This window comes from Pecten maximus, chromosome 7 (genome assembly GCF_902652985.1).
Source record: "Pecten maximus chromosome 7, xPecMax1.1, whole genome shotgun sequence".
NCBI classification, from domain to species: Eukaryota; Metazoa; Mollusca; class Bivalvia; order Pectinida; family Pectinidae; genus Pecten; species Pecten maximus.
The window spans coordinates 15,775,410-15,801,441 of NC_047021.1; the positions used below are offsets into that span (position 1 = coordinate 15,775,410).

At 40.2% G+C, this 26,032-nt stretch overlaps 2 protein-coding genes across 2 annotated transcripts; one reads left to right on the forward strand and one right to left on the reverse strand.

Moving 5' to 3' along the window:
* Positions 1-2,464: 2,464 nt before the first annotated feature.
* On the reverse strand, positions 2,465-3,907 carry LOC117331084 (serine/arginine repetitive matrix protein 5-like). Its single transcript, XM_033889681.1, has 2 exons — positions 3,779-3,907; positions 2,465-3,205 (listed from the first exon to the last, which is right to left on the reverse strand). The coding sequence occupies exons 1-2, from the start codon at positions 3,905-3,907 to the stop codon at positions 2,465-2,467; spliced, it is 870 nt and encodes a 289-aa protein (XP_033745572.1).
* A 17,281-nt stretch (positions 3,908-21,188) lies between these two features.
* On the forward strand, positions 21,189-23,167 carry LOC117331743 (caveolin-1-like). Its single transcript, XM_033890611.1, has 2 exons — positions 21,189-21,343; positions 22,504-23,167. The coding sequence occupies exons 1-2, from the start codon at positions 21,281-21,283 to the stop codon at positions 22,828-22,830; spliced, it is 390 nt and encodes a 129-aa protein (XP_033746502.1). The 5' UTR covers positions 21,189-21,280; the 3' UTR covers positions 22,831-23,167.
* The last annotated feature ends 2,865 nt before the right edge of the window (positions 23,168-26,032 follow it).

The following is a 26,032-nucleotide window of genomic DNA, read 5'->3' on the forward strand; positions in this document are numbered from 1 at the left end:
ATATTGGCACAGAGCTTGAATCAGAATAGAACAGTTCCATGGGAATAAATACACTGGGCAAGAAAAGACCAACTTGGAGAAAACAAAGAGGCTAAAAGTTATATTCCTTCAAGATCATACAGGAACATGTTTGAGAGGAGATCCTAGGTGGCAGTGGATCTAGTGACATTGGTACACTGTAACTGTTTGTTAAAGCACATACTCTGTTGCTGGGGAAATTATTAAGTGAAAGAAGTCACCTACTATATTCTGATATATAAAGGACAGCATAGAAACCAGTTCATGGCTAGTAGCCTATTGCATGTCATTGAAGCAAAATCATCTAAAAAGATATACCAAAAGGATTTTGAATCTGGAATCAGATTCTATTCATTCAGCTTTATATAGATAATGCAAAGAAAAACACTCCAGTTCATAACCAAGTCAGATGACAGCTTGTATTGTCATGGCAATTAGGTAGTTTCACTTAAATACAATGACTTTTATTGTCTAAAAGATCTAGGGGCAACCAATTCTCAAATATGAAAATGAATGTTGGTGGAGTCAAAGATTGCAATTTTAGTAGCAAAACAGAATGATTTGCTGTCCCTTAATGTCCCAATCAGGAATAACTCCACAAGTATCCCATAATCATTATGCACCACTTATCACCAACAAAAAGGATTAAGACAGCATTTCAGATGAGAGAGAATAGAAGGTGTATGTTGTTGAATGAAGAGTAAAATATAATGCACTAAATAGATGACTTACTTGTGACAAAAGTTCCAGTGGAACAAATACAAGATTGTGTAAGCTTTACTAATATTCACTATTATATATATAATAAGAGTACTGACTGTACTGTGGGAGAAACAATACGAACTCGTCCCATGCCAAAGGAAAACTATTTAATAAGGTATCAAAATTAATAAAATATGAAAATGAAGTGTTAATTGTCTAATCAAAATGCCCCTAAGAAAGTATAACTTCATGTTTGAAAGAAATTGGTTGTAAGCTACGGGAGAGGATCTACAGAGAAGATCAACAAGAATCAAATTCTGAAAATAAACAACGGGAGATAAGTTTCGCAACAATAGTTAAATGAAAATGCTGTTCAGAAAAAAAAACACAACTACTATCATAATGAAAAAAGCCTACTAAGTTTTAAAGAGATTGGCTGAAAAATGTTGGAGCACATATCCGGACAAGATTCAAATATTGATATAAATAAAGGGCAATAACTTTTGTAAATATAGTCAAACACAATTACATAATATATTATAAAGCCTACCAAGTTTGAAGGAGATTGACTGAAAAATGTACACCTGGACAAACAAAGGTAAACGCAGGACTGATGGACGGACAACGCCATACCATAATACCCTCGTCAAATACCGACATACCAGTGACTAGGACCATATTCGGTTTTACCTAGCAGAAAAAATGATATATATCTAAAATCAATACCCAATTACTTAATGAAAGCTAAATTTAGTCATACTATTAGTAAATTATTGTGACTTTGATAATGCAACAAGGTGCTATCTCACAAGAAGGCACCTTGTTGCTTTAAACTTACTTCAAAGTAGTTGTGCAACAAGGTTCTATCTCACAAATGACCTTGATTAACAGGTTTAATTATGGAATATGTTGTAAATTCTTATCCTAATATTGACCTAGCACATGGATCTATAGAATAATTATTGATAAATGATTGAAATATTTTTCATTTAAATGCCATATTAATTCAAAACTTTCAAATGCTGTTTTCTCAAAACTATCAAAACTCGAGATAGCACCTTGTTGCTCTAATGGGACGATTTGCCCTGTCTGTCCGTTTTGGCTGGTTATGGGACATTTACCCTGTCTGTCAGTTTTGGTTGGTTGTGGGACATTTACCCTGTCTGTTCGTTTTGGTTGGTTGTGAGACATTTACCCTGTCTGTCCATTTTGGTTGGTTGTGGGACATTTACACTGTCTGTCCGTTTTTATTGGTTGTGGGACATTTACCCTGTCTATCGATTTTGGTTGGTTGTGGGACATTTACCCTGTCTGTCCGTTTTTAACGGTTGGTGGACATTCACCCTGTCTGTCCGTTTTTATTGGTTGTGGGACATTTACCCTGTCTGTCCGTTTTGGCTGGTTATGGGACATTTACCCTGTCTGTCCGTTTTTATTGGTTGTGGGACATTTACCCTGTCTGTTCGTTTTGGTTAGTTGTGGGACATTTACCCTGTCTGTCCGTTTTTATTTTTTGTGGGACATTTACACTGTCTGTCCGTTTTGGTTGGTTGTGGGCATTTACCCTGTCTGTTTGTTTTTATTGGTTGTGGACATTTACACTGTCTGTTCGTTTTGGTTTGTTGTGGGACATTTACCTTGTCTGTCCGTTTTGGCTGGTTATTGGACATTTACCCTGCCTGTCCGTTTTGGCTGGTTGTGGGACATTTACTCTGTCTGTCCGTTTTGATTGGTTATGTGACATTTACCCTGTCTGTCTGTCTGTTTGGTTGGTTGTGGGACTTCTATCCTGTCTGTCTGTTTGGTTGGTTGTGGGACTTCTATCCTGTCTGTCTGTTTGGTTGGTTGTAGGACTTCTGTCCTGTCTGTCTGTTTGGTTGGTTGTGGGACTTCTGTCCTGTCTGTCTGTTTGGTTGGTTGTATGACTTCTATCCTGTCTGTCTGTTTGGTTGGTTGTGGGACTTCTATCCTGTCTGTCTGTTTGGTTTGTTGTGGGACTTCTATCCTGTCTGTCTGATTGGTTGGTTGTGGGACTTCTGTCCTGTCTGTCTGTTTGGTTGGTTGTAGGACTTCTGTCCTGTCTGTCTGTTTGGTTGGTTGTGGGACTTCTAACCTGTCTGTCTGTCTGTTTGGTTGGTTGTAGGACTTCTATCCTGTCTGTCTGTTTTGTTGGTTGTAGGACTTCTATCCTGTCTGTCTGTTTGGTTGGTTGTGGGACTTCTATCCTGTCTGTCTGTTTGGTTGGTTGTAGGACTTCTGTCCTGTCTGTCTGTTTTGTTGGTTGTAGGACTTCTATCCTGTCTGTCTGTTTGGTTGGTTGTAGGACTTCTATCCTGTCTGTCTGTTTGGTTGGTTGTGGGACTTCTATCCTGTCTGTCTGTTTGGTTGGTTGTGGGACTTCTATCCTGTCTGTCCGTTTGGTTGGTTGTGGGACTTCTATCCTGTCTGTCTGTTTGGTTGGTTGTAGGACTTCTGTCCTGTCTGTCTGTTTGGTTGGTTGTAGGACTTCTATCCTGTCTGTCTGATTGGTTGGTTGTGGGACTTCTATCTGTCCGTCCCTTTTGTTTATTGTGGGGCATTTACCCTATCTGTCCGTGTGGTTGTTTGTGGGACATTTGTCCGTCTGTTCTGTCGGTGTATATCAATTATTGGTCCGTCTCTTTGATTGATCGCCCGACTTTCATTCCCCTGGAATCAATGTCGAGTTTTGATTGTGGTCAGTATATGCCAGCTACACTTATAGATATGTAATCTACAACTCTTAATAACGACTAGCTGAACATTCCTCTCAAAATCAAAACAAAGTCAAGATAAACTAATAGTCTGTATGTGTCCTCCCCGTAAGTAACACTATACTTATCAGGTGTACGTGTCGGAGCTTCGGGGCGGTGTGACACAATACGTCAAAGACATTTACCCTGTCTGTCCCTATGGTTGGTTGTGGGACATTTACCCTGTCTGTTCGTTTTTATTGGTTGTGGGACATTTACACTGTCCGTTTTGTTGGTTGTGGGACATTTACCATGTCTGTCCGTTTGGTTGGTTGTGGGACATTTACCTTGTCTGTCCGTTTGGTTGGTTGTGGGGCATTTACCCTGCCTGTCCGTTTGGTTGGTTGTGGGACATTTACTCTGTCTGTCCGTTTTGGTTGGTATAAGTCATTAGATTTTCTACATGTTAGAACCATTACTGGTTGGTAACGAGGACAGTTGTCTAGTTGTTTTAAAACACTGTAGCTCAATGGAAAACGTTTATGATAAATGTTATGTTTCTGTCATCATGAGAAATACTTTTGTGTTCATTTAATAATGCAATCCTTACTGCATGGTGTCGTTGAATCGTGTTGACGTCATCAACTGTTTTGAATAAGTACATGTAAATTACTCGTCTCGGCTTGAATTTTGCAAGTACAGTGCATTGTAAAAATGTAAAAATGCATTTGAAGAGCTAATTGTTTGAATGAATCAATTGCCCATATCTCCTAAATATTACCCAATGTAACCCACAAACGACAGATATAGAAACCTCTCCAGTATCATAGAAAAAAAAAATAAACATACATGTTAACCCTATTACTGAATTATATAACAAAAAATCGAACTGGACGTCAACAAATTATAAGAACTTATGAAAATTTACACGTAAACTATCAAAACCCATTGTCATGTCAGATGTTCCGAAAGAGCATTCACGTTTTATGTATTACGTTTTAGATATCCACGTTCCGTAATTTCACGTCCACAAAGTGAGAATTGTGGCAGTGACAATGACACCATAGGATACACCAGTGGTCATGACTCCGCTTAAAAATCCCCTTTTTATTGGCGTGAACTCAATTTCGGAGAAAGCATATTTGAACAGTGATTGGTGTATTGTGTTGTGTGTATACTCGGCCTTGTACCGAGTCTCCTTTTAAAGAATGTATATTAAACGGTCTTGTGTTAAGAAAGGATTATGTCCGAAGGCCTTTGGACGTAATACACTTTGTATGTAAAGAAAAGCACTATAAACACAGGCAAGGTTGCCACAACACTTCGGCACAAAACTGACCACCGCGAAATCAAACTCTGACTTTAGTAGGGGGCTTCTACTGAAATGAGGAAAATGGAACCTTCAACAAATACGCCTACTAAGTAAATTTATACCCTTATTAAAACACAGAATATGAAATGTATTTAATAATGAATTTAGAATAGTTGAACCTTTTGCAGAAAGATACTTTACAGTATAAACGTGTGTTTGAAACTGATTCCCCCGTGGTGCCTTAAACACACCTACCTGGTCCAAGGTTTTCATTCACAAAATAAAATATAGGTATGTTTGTGTAAAAGCGATGAGAACCGGGCACTTAAATCTTATAGGTATATCACTATTATAATCAGCTTAGTTTCACTTGCGAGAATGTTTAGATGTAAACTGTCAAATACCTAAATCAGTTATACGGACCGAACAAAAGAGGTTGTAATATATTATAATCATTACCAATGAGGGTGTAATGTAGTATTATCATAAACAATGAGGTTGTAATATATTATTCTCATAAACAATGAGGTTGTAATATAATATTATCATAAACAATGAGGTTGTAATACAATGAGGTTGTAATATAATATTATCATAAACAATGGATTTGTAATATAATATTATCATTTTATTTATTTTTAGGGAATTAACCTCCACGGAACAGCCAGGGTCACAGAGACAGAAAACAATGCAAAGAAAGACAGAAGAGTGAGGAAAGAAAGAAAAGATTTTAGATCCTGAGTGTTGATGTGGGAACAGAAGATCTATTTTGGTTTATTTATTCCCCTAAATAGCATACACGGAAGATAATCCCCGATTCAGTAGACATGTATTTTCCCCACTCTGCACGGGTTTTACTAGCATCATAAACCATGAGATGGTACTATACTCTCCTCCAAGGTTTTATTGTTTTACAAACTAGATTTGTTATAGATGAGGTCAATGTTCATTATTTTGCCGTAGTTTGTTTTGTTTGGTTTATCATTTAAGGAAAGCCGGAGTATCCAGAGAAAAACCACCGGACTACGGTCAGTACCAGGCAACTGCCCCATGTGGTTTTCGAACTCATAACTCGTAGGTGGTAAAGGTGATAAAGTGTCGGGACACCTTAACCACTCGGCCACCGCAGCCATCGTAGTTTGTAGTATCTCTGGTAAAATTCATTGTTATTTTTATTTTTGTTTTATTTCATTTCTATCTTAACATAAACGACTTGAGTATCACAGTTAAAAAGAGTTACACTCGAGTTAAATACAAACAATATAAAGTATTTACATAGATGATATCAAATGAGTGATTTTAGCAAAAATGAATGGAATAAACATAACCGAAACAATCTAAATGATGATGATCTATTTAAAACACAATAAAATAATGTTGAATAAGGTCCAAGCATTAACAGCACTTGTCAGTTCCTTTAAGTGGCAACGGTTAAAGTTGGGGTCAACAATGGATACAAAGAGAACCAATTGGTACAGAATGTCAATACACCTTATTATAGGTCACCTTAATGGAACTGACCACTGGACAATAACTGACCATGGGAGTGCAGGTTACTTGGTCACAACAGTGATTTGGTCTAAACAGGTGGTTGTTAGAGACAAGTAACTATCAGGGAGTGTCAGGCAAAGAACAACACCTGGTTTCAATTTGATACGTATATATATTACTTTCTCGAGTTTAATATCTTCGTTGACTTTGAGTCCTCTCACTCATCATTTACTATACATTATTCACAATATTGAAAAAATCTAAATAAATAAACAAGAGAAAATTAATTTTGAGAACATAACTAATTAGTTTAATAGGCGTCTTCTTGTTAAGCCTTTTCGATAATTTCTTGTAATATAATTTGATTTATAACGCCGGGCGCATTACGAACATATTTCAGAACCACTATTTTACAGCCAACGTTACATACATACATTAAACGATGTTGTTGTAGAGGTAACAAACCTACATAGCTGAATTAATTTACCATTTCTGATTGACAACTGTTATATGCCCAATGATCTGTTTTTCTCAAAAATTCCGTCATTCCTAAATACAAGGACGTTTTTTCTGGTGTAGACTGTTAGATCCCACTTTTTTTGTAAATGATTCTGAACATTTTATGTATTTTGTCAGCCGTCGTGTGTATGTCACACATCTCGTACCAACCCATACACTTATTGGTATGCATGTATATCACACATCTCGTACCAACCCATACACTTATTGGTATACATGTATGTCACACATCTCGTACCAACCCATACCTTTATTGGTATACATGTATATCACACATCTCGTACCAACCCATACCTTTATTGGTATACATGTATGTCACACATCTCGTACCAACCCATACCTTTATTGGTATACATGTATATCACACATCTCGTACCAACCCATACACTTATTGGTATACACGTATGTAAGGTTTCAAATACATTCGCAAATTTGAGAAATTCCAAAATAATTTTAATTTTTTTCTGGTTTGAAGATCAACAAACTCCATTTGGATGGCCTTTGTTTAAAACACCGCGCGATGGGTCGAGTAGTATGTTTTATCTTCGTATTTTGCTTCAGAAAAAAAATGAATAAATAAATCTGATATATCAAGTTTAAAACTTGTACCATAGTGTGTAACTTGGATTCACAATAGATTCATGAACATTATGGTTTCATTTACAACGAGGGTGTATCAGTTAGAAGAAGTTTACATGAAGTTAAATCTCAGATACTGTAGTCTAGCCCATCATAACATTTGACGAATTCAAATTGAAGTGAGGAATCCATATCAATCTTACTAACTTAACTGTCGATCGTGTTACACTACAGCTCTGATAGCTTTATGATATACCCACTCACGTAAACATTGTCCTCCAGATACGATATACCTAGACTTAACCCAGTGTGCCTTTAAAGAATATTATACATTCAATGCTATGTGTTAAGAAAGGATTATGTCCGAAGGCCTTTGGACGTAATATGTAAAGAAAAGCACTATAAACACTGGCAAGGTTGCCACAACAGTCCGGCACAAAAAACTGACCACTACAACATGGGGCTCTCTCAGTGGGAGGGGGTGGGGGGGGGGTGGGTGGGTGGGGGGGGGGGGGGGGGGGGGGGGGGGGGGGGGGGGGGGGGGGGGCATTATCATATCATTTAAGAAGAACAATATTCCTATATCAATGTGTGTATTATGAAGGTCGATTGTCATCCTACATTGTCTCCACTGTTTTCATTCACAAAATGAACAAAAGATAAAGGCGCTTTTACAGTGAGAACCGGACAAACTCTGAGCTAGTCTTGTAGGCTATGATAACACGTAATCTGCTTAGTTTTACTTATAACTTACAAATCGCGAGGGTCAGGCGTTACTAGTAAAGGCTAGTAATGTACCATATCACCAACTCGATTATATATATACGGCATGTTAATTATAATACATGTAATTATTTCTACTTAATTACTCTTATTCTATCAATAATGATAATAATTTACATTATTTACTGAATGGTGTTACGATACTAAACTATTATAAGAGTACCAAAATACAGATTATCTTATTTAAAACCCCCTCTGCCAAACTCACAGGCTTTTTTTCAAGAAAGTTATGAGAGCTGTACATGCAGATAAAATGACAAAAAAGGGGATTTGTAGTTGAATTCAGTCACAAAAAGACAACCCATTCCTGACATAAAAAGACAACCCATACCTGTCACAAAAAGACAACCCATACCTGTCACAAAAAGACAACCCATACCTGTCATAAAAAGACAACCCATGCCTGTCATAAAAAGACAACCCATACCTGACATAAAAAAGACAACCCATACGTCATATTCGTGAAATATTTTATCATATTTAACAGGAAACCATTAAACATCCTATATATACCATTACATGTGACAGTTAATTTTCTGTTCTAAAGTTTCGCCTTTTTGTATAGATCATACTATGTTACAGTTTAAACTATCTACTATTAGTATATAAGATAGTAAGATTACGAGGCTATAAACTTACCAATGGATTGTATATCTACTTATAATGATAATTTGTTAATTATCCTGAACACTTTACACAATCAGGGGAGTCTTTACCGATAAGATGTTTATATGAGATCGCCAATATCCTACTTAGTAGAATGAAGTAGATTTCTGATAGTTGTGTGCAGACCATTTCAATCTTGCAAATCTGGAGTAGTTAAGTTGCAAAATGATTGTTTATTTTGAGATTTTACAGAAATATTTAAGGGCGACAGTTACTGAAAAATCTTCATAGTGTATGCCATGAAGACTGTAAAAGAATGAGTTTTTAAGATGAAGTCTGAAAATGATAACCTTAGATATCTTATTGAATGTACATGTATATAGTTCGCCAAATGAACTCTTCATTTTCTGTGGTTCTATCTTTTTGATACAAACTATCGTGATAAATATATTTGTTATAAGCGATTTGAATATAACCTGCTTTATTATCATATCAACATGTCTGAACGGTTGTCTTGTAGAGACTCGTGTTGACACACCAACACCCCGTAGATTTACTGGTCACTCTAACTGTATTAAACATTCCTGTTTATAATACCTTACTCGGACATCGCCAGTGTGAAGCACACCCTATGGGTTCCTACTCGCTCGCCGGAACACTTAAAACAAACCTATAGCTGATCTTAACAGGGAGGATGGTTAAAAAGAAAATCTTTAGTAGTGCCAAGGTGAAAAAAAACATCGAATTTATATCACGAGATCAATGCGATTTTTGTGTGTGTTGAAAATTGGTTGTTGACTGTTACCGGTATACAATATAAGTTAAAGTAAGGGAAGTAACTCTTTTGACTGGTAGATTACAGGTAAATAACAAATCACGTGTTGATATTTGAACGGTCGGTATTGCGTAAATATCATTTTTTTACACCCATAAATCAATTGAGAACAACAAATCAACATTGAAAATTATTTTCCGGTGACCTTGAAGGAAATCAAACAAAGTGCGCCGATATCGATGATGGCCTCGGTAAAAATGACTCCTTGAAATTAAATAGTTTTTTATACTAAATGACAAATGACTATACACAGGATCGGTGTTATATAACTGGTATATTAACTATACAGTAATTGATGTTATATAACTGGTATATTAACTATACAGTAATTGATATATAACTGTTAAATTAACTATACAGTAATTGATATTATATGACTGGTATATTAACTATACAGTAATTGATATTATATGACTGGTATATTAACTATACAGTAATTGATATTATATAACTGGTATATTAACTACAGTAATTGATGTTATATGACTGGTATATTAACTACAGTAATTGATGTTATATGACTGGTATATAACTTTACATTTAATTATATTATATAACTGGTATATTAACTATACAGTAATTGATATTATATGACTGGTATATTAACTATACAGTAATTGATGTTATATAGCTGGTATATTAACTATACAGTAATTGATGTTTTATGACTGGTATATTAACTATACAGTTATCGATATTATATGACTGGTACATGTATATAAAGTATACATTTGATGATGTCAAACATAACATAAATTTACCATTGTATACACCAATGCCTTCACCTTCAACAGGATTATTTTTCTTATGGACAATCATTCCGGATTTTGTTGTCCATATGAGACGATATGAGGGTAAGACTATAAATCGGCCCTTGTTTTAATTAATACCTAGTCGTTTGGTGTCATTGTAAGCTGATTAAAGTTTCGGTGACGTGAGACGACTCGTACCGGCTTGTTACCGGAGGCTCTGACACCATTAGTCGGTAACACCCGTAACAAACAATACAACAAACAATAGATTATACTTAATTGTATAAAAGTGTCGTGATTTAACGTTCTGGTCCAAACATGGCGTGATAATAATCTACCAAAATATCAAACACAGTATAGTATTGGTTGGTCCTTTGATTCTTTATCTGATGTGTCCATTAGGCCTTCAATACCAACACGATTTTGACTCGGGCCTAGGGTTGGGGTATGGCAACATAACGTAAACACTTAAACTTACGTTTTTTGTTTTATTCTTTGATACATTACAATACACAAGACCGAAATATGAGATAGATCATTTTATTGTTTGTATACATGTTTCCAATGTATTATTTAAGTTCCAGTAAATTCTCAAGTGAAAGTGATAGCTATTTTCGAATGGAATGGCCAATCCCCCACTTCTTCCCACCTACGAAGTCTAAAACAATATAATTAAAAAACCTTCCATGTCCCCATTTCTCAGTGTCAAATCGCCAATACATGTTGTTAAATTATATTGTTTATACACTCACTGTATTGCCACTTTTGAATGTACCGGACTATAAAAACCAGTACATGACGGGGATACGATGTACCGGACTATAAATACCGGTACATGACGAGGGATACGATGTACCGGAATATAGATACCGGTACATGACGAGGGGGACGATGTACCGGACTATAAATACCGGTACATGACGAGTGGTACGATGTACCGGACTATAAATACCGGTATATGACAAATGGTACGATGTACCGGACTAATAATACCGGTATATGACGAGGGATACGATGTACCGGACTATAAATACCGGTACATGACAAGTGGTACGATGTACCGGACTATAAATACCGGTATATGACAAGTGGTACGATGTACGGACTCAAATACCGGTACATGACGAGTGGTACGATGTACCGGACTATAAATACCGGTACATGACGAGTCGTACGATGTACCGGACTATAAATACCGGTACATGACGAGGGGTACGATGTACCGGACTATAAATACCGGTACATGACGAGTGGTACGATGTACCGGACTATAAATACCGGTACATGACGAGGGGTACGATGTACCGGACTATAAATACCGGTACATGACGGGGGATACGATGTACCGGACTATAAATACCGGTACATGACGAGGGGTACGATGTACCGGACTATAAATACCGGTACATGACGAGGGGTACGATGTACCGGACTATAAATACCGGTACATGACGAGGGATACGATGTACCGGACTATAAATACCGGTACATGACGAGGGATACGATGTACCGGACTATAGATATCGGTACATGACGAGGGGTACGATGTACCGGACTATAAATACCGGTACATGACGAGAGATACGATGTACCGGACTATAAATACCGGTATATGACAAGTGGTACGATGTACCGGACTATAAATACCGGTATATGACAAGTGGTACGATGTACCGGACTCAAATAACGGTACATGACGAGGGGTACGATGTACCGGACTATAAATACCGATACATGACGAGGGAAACGATGTACCGGACTATAAATACCGGTACATGACGAGTGGTACGATGTACCGGACTATAAATACCGGTACATGACGAGGGAAACGATGTACCGGACTATAAATACCGGTACATGACGAGGGGTACGATGTACCGGACTATAAATACCGGTACATGACGAGGGGTACGATTAACCGGACTATAAATACCGGTATATGACAAGTGGTACGATGTACCGGACTATAAATACCGGTACATGACGGGGGATACGATGAACGGGACTATAAATACCGGTACATGACGAAGGGTACGATGTACCGGACTATAAATACCGGTACATGACGAGGGGTACGATGTACCGGACTATAAATACCGGTACATGACGAGGGGTACGATGTACTGGCTATAAATACCGGTACATGACGAGGGATACGATGTACCGGACTATAAATACCGGTACATGACGAGGGGTACGATGTACCGGACTATAAATACCGGTACATGACGAGGGATACGATGTACCGGACTATAAATACCGGTACATGACGAGGGGTACGATGTACCGGACTATAAATACCGGTACATGACGAGGGGTACGGTGTACCGGACTATAGATACCGGTACATGACGAGGGATACGATGTACCGGACTATAAATACCGGTACATGACGAGGGATACGATGTACCGGACTATAAATACCGGTACATGACGAGGGGTACGATGTACCGGACTATAGATACCGGTACATGACGAGGGGTACGGTGTACCGGACTATAGATACCGGTACATGACGAGGGGTACGATTAACCGGACTATAAATACCGGTACATGACGAGGGGTACGATTAACCGGACTATAAATACCGGTACATGACGGGGGAAACGATGTACCGGACTATAAATACCGGTACATGACGAGGGGTACGATTAACCGGACTATAAATACCGGTACATGACGAGGGATACGATGTACCGGACTATAAATACCGGTACATGACGGGGGATACGATGTACCGGACTATAGATACCGGTACATAACGAGGGGTACGATGTACCGGACTATAAATACTGGTACATGACGAGGGGTACGATGTACCGGACTATAAATACCGGTACATGACGAGGGGTACGATGTACCGGACTATAAATACTGGTACATGACGGGGGATACGATGTACCGGACTATAAATACCGGTACATGACGGGTGGTACGATGTGCCGGACTATAAATACTGGTACATGACGGGGGATACGATGTACCGGACTATAAATACCGGTACATGACGGGGGATACGATGTACCGGACTATAAGCACCGGTACATGACGGGGGATACGATGTACCGGACTATAAATACCGGTACATGACGGGGGATACGATGTACCGGACTATAGATACCGGTACATGACGAGGGGTACGATGTACCGGACTATAAATACCGGTACACGACGAGGGGTACGATGTACCGGACTATAGATACCGGTACATGACGAGGGGTACGATGTACCGGACTATAAATACCGGTACATGACGAGGGGTACGATGTACCGGACTATAAATACCGGTACATGACGAGGGGTACGATGTACCGGACTATAAATAACGGTACATGACGAGGGGTACGGTGTACCGGACTATAAGTACCGGTTCATGACGAGGGGTACGATGTACCGGACTATAAATACCGGTACATGACGAGGGATACGATGTACCGGACTATAAATACCGGTACATGACGAGGGGTACGATGTACCGGACTATAAGTACCGGTACATGACGAGGGATACGATGTACCGGACTATAGATACCGGTACATGACGAGGGGTACGATGTACCGGACTATAAATACCGGTACATGACGAGAGATACGATGTACCGGACTATAAATACCGGTATATGACAAGTGGTACGATGTACCGGACTATAAATACCGGTACATGACGGGGGATACGATGAACGGGACTATAAATACCGGTACATGACGAAGGGTACGATGTACCGGACTATAGATACCGGTACATGACGAGGGGTACGATGTACCGGACTATAAATACCGGTACATGACGAGGGGTACGATGTACTGGCTATAAATACCGGTACATGACGAGGGATACGATGTTCCGGACTATAAATACCGGTACATGACGAGGGGTACGATGTACCGGACTATAAATACCGGTACATGACGAGGGATACGATGTACCGGACTATAGATACCGGTACATGACGAGGGGTACGATGTACCGGACTATAGATACCGGTACATGACGAGGGGTACGGTGTACCGGACTATAGATACCGGTACATGACGAGGGATACGATGTACCGGACTATAAATACCGGTACATGACGAGGGATACGATGTACCGGACTATAAATACCGGTACATGACGAGGGGTACGATGTACCGGACTATAGATACCGGTACATGACGAGGGGTACGGTGTACCGGACTATAGATACCGGTACATGACGAGGGGTACGATTAACCGGACTATAAATACCGGTACATGACGAGGGGTACGATTAACCGGACTATAAATACCGGTACATGACGGGGGATACGATGTACCGGACTATAAATACCGGTACATGACGAGGGGTACGATTAACCGGACTATAAATACCGGTACATGACGAGGGATACGATGTACCGGACTATAAATACCGGTACATGACGGGGGATACGATGTACCGGACTATAGATACCGGTACATAACGAGGGGTACGATGTACCGGACTATAAATACTGGTACATGACGAGGGGTACGATGTACCGGACTATAAATACCGGTACATGACGAGGGGTACGATGTACCGGACTATAAATACTGGTACATGACGGGGGATACGATGTACCGGACTATAAATACCGGTACATGACGGGTGGTACGATGTACCGGAGTATAAATACTGGTACATGACGGGGGATACGATGTACCGGACTATAAGCACCGGTACATGACGGGGGATACGATGTACCGGACTATAAGCACCGGTACATGACGGGGGATACGATGTACCGGACTATAAATACCGGTACATGACGGGGGATACGATGTACCGGACTATAGATACCGGTACATGACGAGGGGTACGATGTACCGGACTATAAATACCGGTACATGACGAGGGTACGATGTACCGGACTATAGATACCGGTACATGACGAGGGGTACGATGTACCGGACTATAAATACCGGTACATGACGAGGGGTACGATGTACCGGACTATAAATAACGGTACATGACGAGGGGTACGGTGTACCGGACTATAAGTACCGGTACATGACGAGGGGTACGATGTACCGGACTATAAATACCGGTACATGACGAGGGATACGATGAACCGGACTATAGATACCGGTACATGACGAGGGGTACGATGTACCGGACTATAAATACCGGTACATGACGAGGGGTACGATGTATCGGACTATAAATACCGGTACATGACGAGGGGTACGATGTACCGGACTATAAATACCGGTACATGACGAGGGGTACGATGTACCGGACTATAAATACCGGTACATGACGAGGGGTACGATGAACCGGACTATAGATACCGGTACATGACGAGGGGTACGATGTACCGGACTATAAATACCGGTACATGACGAGGGGTACGATGAACCGGACTATAGATACCGGTACATGACGGGGGATACGATGTACCGGACTATAAATACTGGTACATGACGAGGGGTACGATTAACCGGACTATAAATACCGGTACATGACGGGGGATACGATGTACCGGACTATAAATACCGGTACATGACGAGGGGTACGATTAACCGGACTATAAATACCGGTACATGACGAGGGATACGATGTACCGGACTATAGATACCGGTACATAACGAGGGGTACGATGTACCGGACTATAAATACTGGTACATGACGAGGGGTACGATGTACCGGACTATAAATACCGGTACATGACGAGGGGTACGATGTACCGGACTATAAATACTGGTACATGACGGGGGATACGATGTACCGGACTATAAATACCGGTACATGACGGGTGGTACGATGTACCGGACTATAAATACTGGTACATGACGGGGGATACGATGTACCGGACTATAAATACCGGTACATGACGGGGGATACGATGTACCGGACTATAGATACCGGTACATGACGAGGGGTACGATGTACCGGACTATAAATACCGGTACATGACGAGGGTACGATGTACCGGACTATAGATACCGGTACATGACGAGGGGTAAGATGTACCGGACTATAAATACCGGTACATGACGAGGGGTACGATGTACCGGACTATAAATACCGGTACATGACGAGGGGTACGATGTACCGGACTATAAATAACGGTACATGACGAGGGGTACGGTGTACCGGACTATAAGTACCGGTACATGACGAGGGGTACGATGTACCGGACTATAAATACCGGTACATGACGAGGGATACGATGAACCGGACTATAGATACCGGTACATGACGAGGGGTACGATGTACCGGACTATAAATACCGGTACATGACGAGGGGTACGATGTACCGGACTATAAAGACCGGTACATGACGGGGGATACGATGTACCGGACTATAAATACCGGTACATGACGAGGGGTACGATGTATCGGACTATAAATACCGGTACATGACGAGGGGTACGATGTACCGGACTATAAATACCGGTACATGACGAGGGGTACGATGTACCGGACTATAAATACCGGTACATGACGAGGGGTACGATGAACCGGACTATAGATACCGGTACATGACGAGGGGTACGATGTACCGGACTATAAATACCGGTACATGACGAGGGGTACGATGAACCGGACTATAGATACCGGTACATGACGGGGGATACGATGTACCGGACTATAAATACCGGTACATGACGGGGGATACGATGTACCGGACTATAAATACTGGTACATGACGGGGGATACGATGTACCGGACTATAAATACCGGTACATGACGAGGGGTACGATGTACCGGACTATAAATACCGGTACATGACGAGGGGTACGATGTACCGGACTATAAATACCGGTACATGACGGGGGATACGATGTACCGGACTATAAATACCGGTACATGACGGGGGATACGATGTACCGGACTATAAATACCGGTACATGACGAGGGGTACGATGTACCGGACTATAAATACCGGTACATGACGGGGGATACGATGTACCGGACTATAAATACCGGTACATGACGAGGGGTACGATTAACCGGACTATAAATACCGGTACATGAAGAGGGATACGATGTACCGGACTATAAATACCGGTACATGACGGGGGATACGATGTACCGGACTATAGATACCGGTACATGACGAGGGGTACGATGTACCGGACTATAAATACTGGTACATGACGAGGGGTACGATGTACCGGACTATAAATACCGGTACATGACGAGGGGTACGATGTACCGGACTATAAATACTGGTACATGACGGGGGATACGATGTACCGGACTATAAATACCGGTACATGACGGGTGGTACGATGTACCGGACTATAAATACTGGTACATGACGGGGGATACGATGTACCGGACTATAAATACCGGTACATGACGGGGGATACGATGTACCGGACTATAAGCACCGGTACATGACGGGGGATACGATGTACCGGACTATAAATACCGGTACATGACGGGGGATACGATGTACCGGACTATAGATACCGGTACATGACGAGGGGTACGATGTATCGGACTATAAATACCGGTACATGACGAGGGGTACGATGTACCGGACTATAGATACCTGTACATGACGAGGGGTACGATGTACCGGACTATAAATACCGGTACATGACGAGGGGTACGATGTACCGGACTATAAATACCGGTACATGACGAGGAGTACGATGTACCGGACTATAAATAACGGTACATGACGAGGGGTTCGGTGTACCGGACTATAAGTACCGGTACATGACGAGGGGTACGATGTATCGGACTATAAATACCGGTACATGACGAGGGATACGATGTACCGGACTATAAATACCGGTACATGACGAGGGGTACGATGTACCGGACTATAAATACCGGTATATGACGAGGGATACGATGTACCGGACTATAAATACCGGTACATGACGAGGGGTACGATGTACCGGACTATAAGTACCGGTACATGACGAGGGGTACGATGTACCGGACTATAAATACCGGTACATGACGAGGGGTACGATGAACCGGACTATAGATACCGGTACATGACGAGGGGTACGATGTACCGGACTATAAATACCGGTACATGACGAGGGGTACGATGAACCGGACTATAGATACCGGTACATGACGAGGGGTACGATGTACCGGACTATAAATACCGGTACATGACGAGGGGTACGATGTACCGGACTATAAATACCGGTACATGACGGGGGATACGATGTACCGGACTATAAATACCGGTACATGACGAGGGGTACGATGTATCGGACTATAAATACCGGTACATGACGAGGGGTACGATGTACCGGACTATAAATACCGGTACATGACGAGGGGTACGATGTACCGGACTATAAATACCGGTACATGACGAGGGGTACGATGAACCGGACTATAGATACCGGTACATGACGAGGGGTACGATGTACCGGACTATAAATACCGGTACATGACGAGGGGTACGATGAACCGGACTATAGATACCGGTACATGACGGGGGATACGATGTACCGGACTATAAATACCGGTACATGACGGGGGATACGATGTACCGGACTATAAATACTGGTACATGACGGGGGATACGATGTACCGGACTATAAATACCGGTACATGACGAGGGATACGATGTACCGGACTATAAATACCGGTACATGACGAGGGGTACGATGTACCGGACTATAAATACCGGTACATGACGAGGGGTACGATGTACCGGACTATAAATACCGGTACATGACGAGGGGTACGATGTATCGGACTATAAATACCGGTACATGACGGGGGATACGATGTACCGGACTATAAATACCGGTACATGACGAGGGGTACGATGTACCGGACTATAAATACCGGTACATGACGAGGGGTACGATGAACCGGACTATAAATACCGGTACATGACGAGGGATACGATGTACCGGGCTTTAAATACCGGTACATGACGAGGGGTACGATGTACCGGACTATAAATACCGGTACATGACGAGGGGTACGATGTACCGGACTATAAATACCGGTACATGACGAGGGATACGATGTACCGGACTTTAAATACCGGTACATGACGAGGGGTACGATGTACCGGACTATAAATACCGGTACATGACGAGGGGTACGATGTACCGGACTATAAATACCGATACATGACGAGGGAAACGATGTACCGGACTATAAATACCGGTACATGACGAGTGGTCAATGTACCGGACTATAAATACCGGTACATGACGAGGGGTACGATTAACCGGACTATAAATACCGGTACATGACGAGGGAAACGATGTACCGGACTATAAATACCGGTACATCACGAGGGATACGATGTACCGGACTATAAATACCGGTACATGACGAGGGGTACGATGTACCGGACTATAAATACCGGTACATGACGAGGGAAACGATGTACCGGACTATAAATACCGGTACATGACGAGTGGTCAATGTACCGGACTATAAATACCGGTACATGACGAGGGGTACGATTAACCGGACTATAAATACTGGTACATGACGAGGGAAACGATGTACCGGACTATAAATACCGGTATATGACGAGGGATACGATGTACCGGACTATAAATACCGGTATATGACAGGGGATACGATGTACCGGACTATAAATACCGGTATATGACGAGGGATACTACTCCTTTGACGAGAAATTGATGATACCCTAGATTTAAGGTACCTTGACTTGATGATACCTTTAATGACAATTCCCATTGGTATGGGCGATATGATGATACCTTTAATGACAATTCCCATTGGTATGGGCGATATGATGATACCTTTAATGACAATTCCCATTGGTATGGGCGATATGATGATACCTTTAATGACAATTCCCATTGGTATGGGCGATACGATCACACATCGATATCATGACTGAACCATTGACATATACTCATGATATATTTACGAGTGACAGTTCGAATGATTTAAGTAATGTGAAGTCTAACTAGTATTATTGTATGTATACTGATGTGTATTCTGTGGTGGCTTTCCTAGTATGCCAGTACCCTCACCACATAACACTTAATTACTCTCGTAAACAACTGAACACTTCCCATGGACACGGGTGTGTTGTGACGTAATGGGATAGACAATGAACCGTTTTGTACCGGATTTGATCTAAAACGCTCATCTGTCCAGACTTTTATTTATGTTGTCATCGATGATATTCAATATCAGCCAGGGGACGTATGATTTGTCCTTGGTGTAAACATAAAATTTCAACATCAATTTAACACTTAACTATAGATACCTCTCTGACTAGTCTAGTTATTTCCAATGAATTGCTATTTTTGTTAACAATTTGCAGTTATGTAAATAGGTTTAAAATCATACGTTAAAATGAAAACATTGCTCAGTAAAATTGACAGAAACCAATGCTTGGAGAGATAAAATAGGTCTAGCATAGTCAAGTCGGCGAGGCCGAGAGTACCGAAGTGGTTTGTTTACATCAGGATAAAAATCGGGAGACTTGTTGTTCTGGGACAGTCTTAATGCTTTAAAAGATACCAACAAGTGTCGACGGAATGTACGAACAGGAGGAGAATACCTAAACTGTTTTTGTCATTGGCTAGACTCCTTCCTATAAAATAAGGGTCAGACCTACAGAACTATGTTAACAGACTTAAAAACAGAAATTCTCGTGTACCAACAGTACTTAACTTGTATATGGACAGTCGTTATATTTAGCCCCCGTTTCCAAACAACACTACAAAACATTAGGACCTGTTTAAATTATTCCTTTGACAATCAATGCAGTGGCCAATAACACATATTGACCATGTCCTTCTAATGTCCAGCCCTAAAGCAATGTAAATTGATTTAAATGTTGATCCTAATATTTACGCTTTATCAATATAGTCCACTACGGCAACTAAGTGGTCAGTCTAGAATTTGATTGGTTGAAATTGACTCGTGTCACTATGCAACCAGAGGGCAGTAAGTATTATAGATATGTTTGACCGCTGAAGGTTAGTCCGAATACAGAACTCACAAGCTTCACATCGCTTATACTAGGCACCATCAAACACAATGTCTGACGATCAGGTTGATTTAGTTGCCAGGGATCCCAATGGACTTAACAACCATTTGGGGGTAAGTTTTTTATGTTTTTTTTTTTTTTACCAATATTTATTTGATTTAGAAATATAGCATTTTGTTCGTGTAAAAAGGTATTTTAGATTGAAAAAGAAGGTGTCGATGCGCTTAAATAACAAGCATTCCCAATGCATTTAGAATACATTATGTACATCTAATAAATGTGTTTTGTTGGAAAAGACTGTTAACCGAAACCGCTAGACCAGGTTAGGAGGTCTATAACATTACTCACACACCTAGAGTCGGTAGACCAGGTTAGGAGGTCTATAACATTACTCACACACCTAGAGTCGGTAGACCAAGTTAGGTGGTCTATAACATTACTCGCACACCTAGAGTCGCTAGACCAGGTTAGGAGGTCTATAACATTACTCACACACCTAGAGTCGCTAGACCAGGTTAGGAGGTCTATAACATTACTCACACACCTAGAGTCGCTAGACCAGGTTAGGAGGTCTATAACGTTACTCACACACCTAGAGTCGCTAGACCAGGTTAGGAGGTCTATAACATTACTCACACACCTAGAGTCGCTAGACCGGGTTAGGGGGTCTATAACATTACTCACACACCTAGAGTCGCTAGACCGGGTTAGGAGATCTATAACATTACTCACACACCTAGAGTCGCTAGACCAGGTGAGGAGATCTATAACATTACTCACACACCTAGAGTCGCTAGACCAGGTTAGGAGATCTATAACATTACTCACACACCTAGAGTCGCTAGACCGGGTTAGGAGGTCTATAACATTACTCACACACCTAGAGTCGCTAGACCAGGCTAGGAGGTCTATAACATTACTAATGTTCTGAATAGAAAGACTTTTAAATTAAATTAAATTTCGCTTCTTGTCTGATGTTTTTAAAGACATTATAATACTCGACAAACGTAACAACTCTGTGTCGGTTACTTGACAATGACTCCAGAGTTATTGTTTTAATATTTGTAATGTAAAATTCGAGAACGATTCCATCACGAATCTTTCGCCCAACCAAGTCCCAGTGAGTTTGTGTGTTTACATGCATCTTGTTGCTAGGTTACCAAACAGGAAATTCGCCTTTCACCAAAGTTTAAAAGTGACATTTAAAATCGAATATGAAGATTAAGTTATTTGTTTTCGATTTTAACGAACACCTTTCTGCTATTTTTTCTAGACTCTTCTGTTCAACGATGTCCTTGGTGAGCCCGATGGTACCCACAGTATCGACTGCGTCTGGAAGCTGTCCTACACATGTTTCGAGTGCTGGAAGGGACTTTGCTACAAGCTTCTAACTCTCTTCTGTGGAATCTGTATTGCGGCGGAATGGGGCTGTGAGTTCGCCTACATTGCTTTCTACCACATCTGGTTCATCACACCATGCATGAAGGTCTGCGAGATCAACTGTGGCCTCTGCCAGAAGATGTACACTCTCCTTATCAACTGCTGCATAGTACCATGTACGGAGGCATGTGGTGGAATCTTCGTCCATTTTAAGAAATGAGGAGGAGGCTGACTGTAGGTTTATTTTAATGATTAACTTAACATTCAGTTCAGAAATTAACGTGCAGACTATATCCTCTATCAAAGCAGCAGGACTTCAAACGGAAAACTGGAATACCTCCTTGTGCGTACCAATCTTATCTGTGATATATTTAACTCTCGCAATAGAGACGCATAATAATGATGGTTTTTCGACCGGACGTCGGACATTTTTACAACTGGATAGAACTCGATTGTTTACCTGTGTCCATAGTGATGTTACACGTGGCGATTGTTAACATTGTTCTGTCATTTTACGACATCATGAAAGGAAATAAATTTGTATATATGTAATTATACTCAATCTTCTTATCATTTATATCTAAGCAGTTTGTAACATTTTGATTTAATTTTTGAAACCAGATTTATGATCTTTTGAACAGTAGGACTATCCTTTTACTGGATACCACTGTGAACAGACTGGTCACACGTGAAAACCTTGTTGAGAGTAAGGAAATGTCCCGATGAACTTTTCCTTTATTTCAGCAATACCACTCGTGTGTGTATTAAGTGACATTTTGACCACAGTAAAACAAAATCATTTATTCTGAGAACATTCTTAACTTAATATTCTTAAAATTCAGGTTTAATTTTGTTCCTCAGTGAATGGAATTTTCGATAGGATATTCGCAGATTATAATACATTTAAACTTATTTTATCAATAGTTTAAATCAAATTCTGAGAACTAAACAACAATTGAACCTGAATTTTTATTTTGAAAAAAAAGAAGACCTTTAGCAGTTGTAACAGCTGACAGTTATAATGGAGACACGACTTCTCAAAATTCTAACATTTTGTTTACCTCAAAACAAGACTCAATTTTCAGAGAACTTCCGAGATGTTATTTTACAAGAAAAATCGAAAAGGAGTGGGTGTCCTTACATATTGTCCTATGACTGAATGAATGACGTCAATGTTGGTATGGAGTATCGAGTAGAATTTGCCGTTACTCGGACGTCAGGGGACGAGTTAGTACCTGTCCGAAGAGCGCAATTGTCACTCCCAGGAGTCCAAGCTGTAAAGTAAACAAAAGCTTGGACCCACCGTAATATGCAGACACTCTGTGTTAATTGATTCCTGGCCAAAGTATTCAACACTTAAAGTAACTGACCGGTTTGTCAACAAAAGCCACCGGCTCGTGTGTATAGTTACCCTAATTAGGATTAATGTTGACCCTTAACAACACGGCCAGTCGCCAACAACATTCCGAGATTGTTTATGGTGACCAGTGAATGCAATGACCACTCATAACAATAGCATATTGACACAATTACATTGGAATTTTCTATTCAAATTGAAGTTTCAATACACAATATAAAGTTAGGAACCATGGGTATTTTTTGAAACACAAACGCTAAAAACTTAAATCACATTGGAAGACAATGGTTTGCTGTTTTTGTTTTTTTTTTAATACTTTTGACTAATCACTCTAACAAAAACGATCTTTATAATACACATTTCATAAGAACATCGACTTGAGATGTTTGATTATTATTATTATTATTTTAAAACAATTACAATTATTTAAGCATCTCATTTTTCTGTATCGAAATTTGACATTTACTATCATATCATTCGTAAAAAAATAGTTCTGTCAATCAACAAACTTTGACATAGTTTTTTTTCGAGTTTTAAAGTGAAATCAGAATTGGCATTTGATTCAGTTTATATTTACTAAAAAATATATATATATAAAAAGAAAGAAAAAAACCCCATGCATTTGATATAGATCACCATAAATACCCGAGTGCAATGTGCTATCACTTTCGTTGATTGGTTCGTACCTCAGCGTATCCATATCATTCCCAGAGTTATTGAAACTCAATGGCAATATCCACAATTACGTTCAAAGTTCATTAAGATTGAATTATAAAGCGAAATTTAATCAAAACATTTCAATGATACCTCAATGTAGTGTCTCCATTTAACGGAGTACATATATCTGCATTACATTGCGTTTATATCACCTTACGCGATAAGAACAAAATTACCTATAGTGATCTACAAAATACTTTATATCTAAAGAACATGTTGCTGGCTTTCTGGATTCTCATACTTTTGGTCCCTATAACATCACTGTCTTAGGAGGACGAACCGTGATGTGATTTCATATCTCGACAATACTTGTATCTATTTATCTATTTCCCGATAAATGTGTTATTTGTGCGCATGTTTTAAACTCATTCAAAAAAGTCGGTGGTAGATTGCTGGTTGACTATACAATCGAATTGTAAATAACTGTCCTACTGAAGTAAAGCTTACACGGATTTTCAATAGCTGTAACAATACAGCCAATACTATTACCTTAAATAGAGCTAATTACAACAAGTCCGAACGAACTGGACAGTGGCCAAACTGGCTACGCCTGATCAAACAGGTGCTCGTAACCACGATAAACAATTCGATAACGAGACTTTAGCGAGTGTAGGGTGTAGGGGAGGCAACTCGTACGCATTTAATGAAATTTTGATCAATTGTCAGAAACGACGACTTTTGGCGGCCACCTCACCAGTCGGAACACCTCGCCGTTACTTTCGTAGAAAATGACGATGGGCTCCGAATGTCATCTGACAAAACAATGATTAGAATCATAACAGGACTCAGATCAGGAACATCGCACATTAAATTATATGAAGAAATTGGCTGGGAATCTCTGTCAGATAGAAGAAATATATAATGATGTACACAATACTTCATGGACTGTCACCCCAATACTTATCCTCCTCTAGGCAGAACTAACAATTATTTTGACAGATTCTTCCCCCTAATGTGCCGCACAACTAACAATGCTAATCCTGACCTCTTCAACTCTTCTTCTCTGGCAGCTTTTAATTGCAAACTTGATAATAATATTAATGATGAATGTGAATCACTGCATTTTTTTTAATTTGAAGGAAATAGAAAGGCCTATATCATTATTTGTCAACTTAGAAATTCATGTAGCAACCTAAATTTTGATTTATTTAACGATTCATTTATTAAACTCTCCCACCTGTGCCTGTGATATTGAAAACGGAACTGCGTCACATTATTTCTTTGAATGTCCTAGGTATAAGGATATTAGACATTCTCTGTTTACTTCAGTAGATAGTTTATATATAGTTATGCAAATCATAATCATTCTAATATTAACACTTTCTTGCAAGGTTGCCCTGACGGTGAT